The 9,987-nt window shown below is 51.3% G+C and overlaps 1 protein-coding gene across 1 annotated transcript in view; it reads left to right on the forward strand.

Moving 5' to 3' along the window:
• Nucleotides 1-276: 276 nt before the first annotated feature.
• The window catches only part of LOC116958409 (uncharacterized), a gene marked incomplete at its 3' end in the record, with an annotated part of 57,284 nt that continues 47,573 nt past the window's right edge, over nt 277-9,987 (forward strand). Inside the window, exon 1 of the mRNA XM_076063772.1 lies at nt 277-436. Coding sequence (XP_075919887.1) covers nt 297-436 — 140 coding nt within the window. The remainder of the gene's footprint in view (nt 437-9,987) is intronic.

The raw sequence follows: 9,987 nt of genomic DNA on the forward strand, positions 1-9,987 counted from the left end.
GCGCCTGCCGCCCCTGGGGCACCTACGGTAGACGCGGTGGCGGTGGCAGAGGACGAGGAGGAGGACGAGGCGGTGGAGGAGGACGAGGCGGTGGAGGAGGAGGAGGACGAGGCGGTGGAGGAGGACGAGGCGGTGGAGGCGGTGGAGGAGGAGGAGGCAGTGGAGGCGGTGGAGGAGGCGGTGGAGGAGGAGGCGGTGGAGGAGGAGGAGGCGGTGGAGGTGGTGGAGGAGGAGGAGGCGGTGGAGGAGGAGGAGGCGGTGGAGGCGGTGGAGGAGGCTCGCCCACGGTGGCCTCCATGCCGCCGGGCTGCGCGATGGCCGATGGCTCCTGCCCGTGCCGGCCGTGGTGGTGGGGACGCAATTGCTCCAACCTCTGCTACTGCAACCTGGCCGCCAGCGAGCGCTGCGACGTGCTCACGGGAAAATGCGTGTGCATGTGAGCGGGCGGGCGGGCGGGCGGTGGGGCGAGCGGTGGGGCGAGTGGTGGGGTGGGCGAGGGAGTGGGTGAGTGAGTGAGTGAGTGGGTGAGTGAGCGAGTGAGTGGGTGAGTGGATGAGTGAGCGAGGGAGTGTGTGTGTGAGGGAGGGAGTGAGTGAGTGAGTGAGTTAGTGGGTGAGTGGGTGAGTGAGGGAGTGAGTGGGTGAGTGTGTGAGTGAGTGAGTGGGTGAGTGAGTGAGTGAGTGGGTGAGTGAGCGAGTGAGTGGGTGAGTGGATGAGTGAGCGAGTGAGTGGGTGAGTGAGGGAGTGGGTGAGCGATGGAGTGAGTGGGTGAGTGAGTGAGTGAGTGGGGTGGGGGAGGAAGTGGGTGAGTGAGTGAGTGAGTGGGTTTGTGAGGGAGTGGGCGAGTGGGTGAGCGAGGGAGCGGATGAGGAAGTAGGTGAGCGAGCGAGTGAGCCGGTGGAGTGACATGCCAATTGGGGTCTCTGGATGAGTGTGAGGGGCTGGTAACCCCTCCACCTTCAATTTAATTACCACAAAACCACGTGAAAAAGTAGATAGCTCAGTTTGTGCCAGATTAGACGGAGCCAGCAGAAAAGCCACTGCGTGTGGCCACGTGGAATGTCCGAACGCTCACTGCGGAGGAGAGGCTGCCCACTCCTCTGTCGGGAGCTGGACCGGTACCGCCTGGATCTCTGTGGTATTTCAGGAGGTCCGGTAGGACCGGCTCTGGCTCCCTGCCAGCATGAGGGGTGGACGCTCCTCTACTCGGTGCAGGAGACTGCCAAACAACAGGGTGTGGCTCTTCTTCTGAACAAAAGAAATGAAGGAGGCTTAAGAGCGTGGTGGTGAGGTGTGGGAAGCTGAAATCCCTCAGCTACTGTGGGCTCCCCATCCAATCAACCAGCAGCGATGAGTGATGGTGGTGACTTATGCCCCCGCCAAAGATCAACATCCGTGGAGGGATGCAGACGTAGAGGCGTTAACCACTCACTGTTCGGCAACCTGCATTGCCACCAGGTATCAAAGGGTCAGTGCAGCGTTACCCCTCTGTGCGAACAACGGTCGGGGTCAGATGAGGCGAGGTGGATCGTAGCCACAGTTCGGTAAGAACCAATCTGACTGTTCCACGTGGGAATGCGCGATTGGTTACACCTGGCCACGAACGGGTATAAGAAGGGTGACCACGCAGAGCAGGGGGAGATCTCTCCCTACACGAAGACCGAAGCCCGGGCTGAAGACTAGCCAGGACCCTGGACGCGGCCTTCCGGCCCTTCTTAGGGCTAAGGCTCGGCGTGCCCTAGCGGTCAGGACCCACCGGGCCAGCGGTGGGTCAGATAGCCTCCCCTAGGTCCCAGCTGGAGGATTCTAGAATAGCGGTAGACGTGTGAGTCCCGCCGAGATAGGAGGCTGTACCTCCTTAGGCTAGGATAGCGGTGGACATGTAAGTCCCACCAAGATAGGAGACTGTACCTCCTTAGGCTAGGATAGCGGTAGACGTGTAAGTCCCACCAAGATAGGAGGCTGTACCTCCTTAGGTTAGGATAGTGGTAGACGTGTAAGTCCCGTCAAGATAGGAGGCTGTACCTCCTTAGGTTAGGATAGTGGTAGACGTGTAAGTCCCGTCAAGATAGGAGGCTGTACCTCCTTAGGTTAGGATAGTGGTAGACGTGTAAATCCCACCAAGCTAGGAGACTGAACCTCCTTAGGCTAGGATAGCGGTGGACGTGTAAGTCTCCACAAGATAGGAGACTGGACCTCCTTAGGCTGGGGTAGCGGTAGACGTGTAAGTCCCGGCAAGATAGGAGGCTGTACCTCCTTAGGCTGGGATAGCGGTAAGCGTGTAAGTCCTGTCAAGATAGGAGACTGTACCTCCTTAGGCTAGGGTAGCGGTGGGCGTGTAAGTCCCACCAAGATAGGAGGCTGTACCTCCTTAGGCTAGGGTAGCGGTGGATGTGTAAGTCCCACCAAGATAGGAGTCTGTACCTCCTTAAGCTAGGGTAGCGGTGGGCGTGTAAGTCCCACCAAGATAGGAGGCTGTACCTCCTTAGGCTAGGGTAGCGGTGGATGTGTAAGTCCCACCAAGATAGGAGGCTGTACCTCCTTAGGCTGGGATAGCGGTGGACGTGTAAGTGCCGTCAAGATAGGAGGCTGTACCTCCTTAGGCTAGGGTAGCGGTGGATGTGTAAGTCCCACCAAGATAGGAGGCTGTACCTCCTTAGGCTGGGATAGCGGTGGACGTGTAAGTCCAACCAAGATAGGAGTCTGTACCTCCTTAGGCTAGGGTAGCGGTGGGCGTGTAAGTCCCACCAGGATAGGAGTCTGTACCTCCTTAGGCTGGGATAGCGGTGGACGTGTAAGTCCCACCAAGATAGGAGACTGTACCTCCTTAGGCTAGGATAGCGGTAGACGTGTAAGTCCGTCAAGACAGGAGACTGTACCTCCTTAGGCTAGGGTAGCGGTGGACGTGTAAGTCCCACAAAGATAGGAGTCTGTACCTCCTTAGGCTAGGGTAGCGGTAGACGTGTAAGTCCCACCAAGATAGGAGTCTGTACCTCCTTAGGCTAGGGTAGCGGTAGACGTGTAAGTCCCACCAAGATATGAGACTGTACCTCCTTAGGCTGGGATAGCGGTAGACGTGTAAGTCCCGCCGAGATAGGAGTCTGTACCTCCTTAGGCTAGGGTAGCGGTGGACGTGTAAGTCCCACCGAGATAGGAGTCTGTACCTCCTTAGGTATCAAGCAGACCTGTGTGTAGGTTCCGCTGAGTCCGGAGGCTGTACCTCCCTAGGGTATTGCGTGAGGGGACCTTATACCCCTCCGTGTGTTAAGGACTGTGTGAGAGAAGAATTACAATGGGCGGAGTGTGCCTCATAGTTAGTTTATTCGTCTTTATAAACACTACACAGCCAAGGCCGAAGAGTCAGATGCCTTCTATGACCTCCTGTCACAGGTGCTGGCTAAAGTGGCCGCTCGGGATGAATTCATTCTATTGGGTGACTTTAAGTGCCCAAGTTGGTCATGATGCTGGGACCTGGTCTGGAGTGATTTGAAGGGATGTGCCAGATCAGCTCAATAACAACGTTAGGAGGCTGCTAGACGTCTGTACAGCCAATGGGCTTGTAATTACCATCGGCGCATCCATACAAGGACCTACCATGGAGCTGATCTGCCCACTGACCATCGACTAGTCATCTGTAAGATGCGCCTGCCATTCTTCCACTCCGGTGGTGGGTGTACACCCAGGACCCCATTTCAACCTAAAGTGGCCTGGCCTCAGCTAGCTGAAAAAAGTTGCAAGCGAGAATTTCATCATCGCTTGCAGCTGGTGTTGGCATCGTCCCCGACTCCACCTGATGTCGAGGGTAAATGGGCGAGGTTTAGGACTGTGACTCATGCAGCTGCAATGGCTGCTTTGGGTACGCGGTCCAGACCTCCCCAGAGACCCTGGCTGACAGAGGAGGTGTTCAGGATGGTTGAGAAAAAGCGACAGGCCCACTGTCATCGGCTACAGAATCCCACGTCAGAGAATGAGGAGGCTTACCGCAGCCTTCGCTCGGAGGTTCGGAGAGCAGGTAGGCGCTGCAAGGATGGGTGGTGGTTGCGGGTTGCTGAGGAGATGGAGTCTGCCTCAGTGGCCCGCAATCACAAATCTCTTTTTTACTACATCAAAAAGTAACCGGCAGCGCCACACCTATCATCATCATAGGGAAAAGAAAGGTGATCTAATTTCTGACCCCCAGGAACCGGTTTGCAGATTTACTGAGCATTTCAATGAGGTATTGGGGGAAGGGACATTCCCCAGCCAGGAAAACATCGTGGCACAAAGTGAGGATGATCCTGCTGATGCTGCGGTGCCTCAAATATTGGAAGAAGTCACCCCCTGTGAGTGGCTGGCTGAGGTGCCATCTGTTGAGGAAGTACTGAAGGCGATCCAGAGTCTGAGACCAGGAAAGGCACCGGGCAGAGATGATCTCCCAAGCGAAATGCTGAGGGAGGGTGCCGTCTGTGTTTGTGCACAGACTGCCCTACTGGACGGGTTCCGCAGGATTGGAAGGATGCCCTGGTGGTCCCCCTTTTTAAGAAGAGGGACCGCACAGACTGTAACAACTACAGGGGCATCTCACTCCTCAGTGCGCTGGGAAAAGTCCTGGCAAGGATTATTCAACATCGCCTTTCCAGGCACGCTGAGGAGAGGCTTGCGGAGCCCCAATGCGGTTTCAGGAAAGGGCGGTCCTGCACAGATGCCATATTTTCTGTCTGCTACAGCAGAGGTGTAGGGAATTATAAACAGGATCTTACATTTTTATTTAAAGCTTTCGTGACTGCAGTGATTCATATTCTTGGTTCTTTCGGTAAAGTCACGTTTATTGTTTCCCTTCAACGTGACTTTACCGAAAGAACCAAGAATATAGAATCTTACATCTCTGCTTTATTGACCTCGTCAAGGCACTATGATACCATCAGTAGGCCTGGGCTCTGGGTTGTTTCTCGTGCTTTCAAAATCGCTGACTCTCTGCTCACGATCATTAATGACTTTCATGATGGTGAGCAGGCCCGGGTAAAACTACGTGGCCCATGAGTCAGAGCCATTTCCTGTTCACTGGCTCCCACATTATTTCACGTATTTTTTGACCGCGTTTGTTCCTAAAGCCTTCATTTGCTGTACTGGGGGAATTTCCATCTGGTACAGATACAATGGGAGGCTGATCGATGCCCGTGTGTATTCAAGGGATAGCTCCCTATTGCTCAACCATTTTACATATGCTGATGATCTGGTGATTGGTGGTCACTCAGAGGAGTTGGAGGCACTGCTGCTGAACCTGGAGTGTGCCACTAAGAGGTGGGGCCTTACCATCAGCCATACCAAATCTAAGTACTTGCATGGCTATATTGTGCCAACAAACACTCAACCCCCTCAACTCCCCATTGGTGATGGGGCAGTTGTGGAGAGAGTGGAGAGTTTTCATACCTGGGCAGTGTGCTCATGACCGAGGTCTCACTCCGAATCAGTCGAGCAGCATTATCTTTTCATCGACTGCGTAACGCTGTGTGAAAGCTACCTGGTCTGTCGCTCCGCACGAAGCTTCAGGTCTTCTCGGCCACGGTCATGACCTCCCTTCTCTATGGCTGTGGACCCCCAACTAATGGAACATCTTCGCCGGTTACAAACATTTAGGCTGGCCTGCCAACGATCCATCCTGGGTTTAACCAGGCTGGATTGCGTGAGGAGCTCACACATCCTCGAAAAACCTGGACAAAATCCCATCGGTGAGCTCCTCCGGCAGGCAAGGCTGCGTTGGCTGGGTCAGGTAGCCCGCATGCCCAGCCACTGCATGCCGAAACAGCTTTTGTTCGGCCGGATCGAGGAGTGATCTGGTACAGTGGGACGTAGAGCTGAGTGGATTTGCCGATGACCGGTACCAGCTATGTCAAGATCGGCCTCTGTGGAGGAGGCTCGTGAAGGACGCTGCTGGGCAGTTGGAGGTAGTCGCCCTCCAACAACAACGGAGGGCGGAGGAGCGACGCTCACAACAACGAGCAGAGCGCCGGGTGGCTAAAGCACAGCAGGTTGGCACAGTAGGGGGCACAGGTGGTGCATCAGCCAGTCATCTCAGTCATTCGACCCGTGGCACCTGCTGGGTCTGCCCCGTGACCTCCTGCCAGCGGGCGTTCGACACTCCACGTGGCCTCAAGGTGCACATAGCCTGGCACAAGTCCTGGCACAAATCCTGGCTTGTGCCAGGACATAGTGGTGAATGGCGGTTGTTGTTGTTGGTTGTTGTGGTGTGTGTGGTTGTGATGTTGTTGTGGTGTGTGTGGTTGTGGTTGTTGTGGTGGTGGTGTGTGTGGTTGTTGTGGTATGGTGTTGGTGGTGTGGTGTTGGTGGTGTGGTTGTGATGTGGTGTTGGTGGTGTGGTTGTGATGTGGTTGTTGTGGTGTGGTGTTGGTGGTGGTGTTGTTGTGATGTGGTTGTTGTGGTGGTGGTGTGTGTGGTGTGGTTGTGATGTGGTGTTGGTGGTGTGGTTGTTGTGGTGTGGTTGTTGTGGTGTGTGGTTGTTGTTGTGTGTGGTTGTTGTTGTGGTTGTGATGTGGTTGTTGTGGTGTGATATTGGTGTTGTGTGTGGTGTGGTGGGGGTTGTGGTTGTGATGTGGTTGTGGTTGTTGTTGTGGTGGTGTGTGTTGTTGTGGTTGTGATGTGGTTGTTGTTGTTGTTGTTGTGGTGTGTGTTGTTGTGGTTGTGATGTGGTTGTTGTTGTGGTTTGTGTTGTTGTGGTTGTGATGTGGTTGTTGTTGTGGTTTGTGTTGTTGTGGTTGTGATGTGGTTGTTGTGGTGTGGTTGTGGTGTGGTTGTTGTGGTGGTGGTTTGTGTGGTTGTGATGTGGTTGTGATTGTTGTTGTGGTTGTTGTTGTGGTGGTAGTGTGTGTGGTTGTTGTTGTGATGTTGTTGTGATGTGGTTGTTGTTGTTGTGGTGGTGGTGTATGTAGTTGTGATGTGGTTGTTGTTGTGGTTGTGATGTGGTTGTGGTTGTTGTGGTGGTGGTGGTGTGTGTGGTTGTGGTTGTGATGTGGTTGATGTTGTGATGTGGTTGTTGTTGTGGTGGTTGTTGTGATGTGGTTGTGATGTGGTTGTTGTGATGTGTTTGTGATGTGATTGTTGTTGTGAGTGTGTGGTTGTTGTTGTTGTGATGTGGTTGTGATGTGGTTGTTGTTGTGATGTGGTTGTGATGTGGTTGTTGTGATGGTGGTGTGTGTGGTTGTTGTGGTGTGGTGTTGGTGGTGTGGTGTTGGTGGTGTGGTTGTGATGTGGTTGTTGTGGTTGTTGTAGCTGTGATGTGGTTGTGATGTTGTTGTTGTTGTGGTTGTTGTCGTTGTGGTTGTTGTTGTGATGTGGTTGTGATGTGGTTGTGATGTTGTTGTGGTTGTTGTTGTTGTTGTTGTTGTGATGTGGTTGTGATGTGTTTGTTGTTGTGGTTGTTGTAGTTGTGATGTGGTTGTGATGTGGTTGTTGTTGTTGTGGTTGTGATGTTGTTGTTGTGGTTGTTGTGGTGGTTGTTGTTGTGGTTGTTGTAGTTGTGATGTGGTTGTGATGTGGTTGTTGTTGTTGTGGTTGTGATGTAGTTGTGATGTGGTTGTTGTTGTTGTTGTGGTGGTGGTTGTGATGTGGTTGTTGTTGTTGTGGTTGTGATGTGGTTGTTGTGGTGTGATATTGGTGTTGTGTGTGGTGTGGTGCGGGTTGTGGTTGTGATGTGGTTGTGGTGGTGGTGTGTGTGGTTCTTGTTGTTGTGTGGTTGTGATGTGGTTGTTGAGGTGTGGTATTGGTGTTGTGGTGGTGTGTGTGGTTGTGATGTGGTTGGTGTTGTGGTTGTGATGTGGTTGTTGTTGTGGTTGTTGTTGTGATGGTGTGTGTGGTTGTGATGTTGTTGTTGTGGTTGTTGTTGTTGTGGTGGTGTGTGTTGATGTGGTTGTGATGTGGTTGTTGTTGTTGTGGTTGTGATGCTGTTGTTGTTGTGGTTGTTGTGGTGGTTGTTGTTGTGGTTGTTGTAGTTGTGATGTGGTTGTGATGTTGTTGTGGTTGTTGTTGTTGTGGTTGTTGTTGTTGTTGTGATGTGGTTGTGATGTGGTTGTGGTTGTTGTGGTGGTGGTGTGTGTGGTTGTTGTGGTGTGGTGTTGGTGGTGTGGTGTTGGTGGTGTGGTTGTGATGTGGTTGTTGTGGTTGTTGTAGCTGTGATGTGGTTGTGATGTTGTTGTTGTGGTTGTTGTCGTTGTGGTTGTTGTTGTGATGTGGTTGTGATGTGGTTGTGATGTTGTTGTGGTTGTTGTTGTTGTGGTTGTGATGTGGTTGTGATGTGGTTGTTGTTGTGGTTGTTGTAGTTGTGATGTGGTTGTGATGTGGTTGTTGTTGTTGTGGTTGTGATGTTGTTGTTGTGGTGGTTGTTGTAGTTGTGATGTGGTTGTGATGTTTTTGTGGTTGTTGTGGTTGTTGTTGTTGTGGTTGTTGTAGTTGTGATGTGGTTGTGATGTGGTTGTTGTTGTGGTTGTGATGTTGTTTTGTGGTTGTTGTGGTGGTTGTTGTTGTTGTTGTTGTGATGTAGTTGTGATGTGGTTGTTGTTGTTGTGGTGGTTGTGATGTGGTTGTTGTGGTGTGGTATTGGTGTTGTGTGTGGTGTGGTGCGGGTTGTGGTTGTGATGTGGTTGTGGTGGTGGTGTGTGTGGTTCTTGTTGTTGTGTGATTGTGGTTGTGATTTGGTTGTTGAGGTGTGGTATTGGTGTTGTGTGTGGTTGTGATGTGGTTGGTGTTGTGGTTGTGATGTGGTTGTTGTTGTGGTTGTTGTTGTGGTGGTGTGTGTGGTTGTGATGTTGTTGTTGTGGTTGTTGTTGTTGTGGTGGTGTGTGTTGATGTGGTTGTGATGTGGTTGTTGTTGTTGTGGTTGTGATGCTGTTGTTGTTGTGGTTGTTGTGGTGGTTGTTGTTGTGGTTGTTGTAGTTGTGATGTGGTTGTGATGTTGTTGTGGTTGTTGTTGTTGTGGTTGTTGTGATGTGGTTGTGATGTGGTTGTGGTGGTTGTGATCTTGTTGTTGTTGTAGTTGTGATGTGGTTGTTGTTGTGGTTGTTGTTGTGGTTGTTGTTGTTGTGATGTGGTTGTGATGTGGTTGTTGTTGTTGTGGTTGTTGTTGTGGTTGTTGTTGTGATGTGGTTGTGATGTTGTTGTGGTTGTTGTGGTTGTTGTTGTAGTTGTGATGTGGTTGTTGTTGTTGTGGTGGTTGTGATGTGGTTGTTGTTGTGGTTGTTGTGGTTGTTGTTGTTGTGTTGTGGTTGTAGTTGTGATGTGGTTGTGATGTGGTTGTTGTAGTTGTGATGTTGTTGTTGTGATGTGGTTGTGATGTTTTTGTGGTTGTTGTGGTTGTTGTTGTTGTGGTTGTTGTTGTGGTTGTTGTTGTGATGTGGTTGTGATGTTGTTGTGGTTGTGGTGGTTGTTGTGGTGGTTGTTGTTGTGGTTGTTGTGGTTGTTGTTGTGATGTGGTTGTGATGTTGTTGTGGTTGTGGTGGTTGTGATGTGGTTGTGATGTGGTTGTTGTTGTTGTTGTGATGTGGTTGTGATGTTTTTGTGGTTGTTGTTGTGATGTAGTTGTGATGTGGTTGTGATGTTGTTGTGGTTGTTGTGGTTGTTGTTGTAGTTGTGATGTGGTTGTTGTTGTTGTGGTGGTTGTGATGTGGTTGTTGTTGTGGTTGTTGTGGTTGTTGTTGTTGTGTTGTGGTTGTAGTTGTGATGTGGTTGTGATGTGGTTGTTGTAGTTGTGATGTTGTTGTTGTGATGTGGTTGTGATGTTTTTGTTGTTGTGGTGGTTGTTGTTGTGGTGGTTGTTGTTGTTGTGGTTGTTGTTGTGGTGGTTGTTGTTGTGGTTGTTGTTATGGTGGTTGTTGTTGTGATGTGGTTTGTGATGTAGTTGTGATGTGGTTGTGATGTGTTTGTGGTTGTTGTGGTTGTTGTTGTAGTTGTGATGTTGTTGTTGTGATGTGGTTGTGATGTTGTTGTTGTTGTTGTGGT

Source organism: Petromyzon marinus, unplaced genomic scaffold (assembly GCF_048934315.1).
Source record: "Petromyzon marinus isolate PM22_M1 ecotype Great Lakes invasive population unplaced genomic scaffold, UKy_Petmar_22M1.pri1.0 PM_Scaffold_185, whole genome shotgun sequence".
Classification (NCBI taxonomy): Eukaryota; Metazoa; Chordata; class Hyperoartia; order Petromyzontiformes; family Petromyzontidae; genus Petromyzon; species Petromyzon marinus.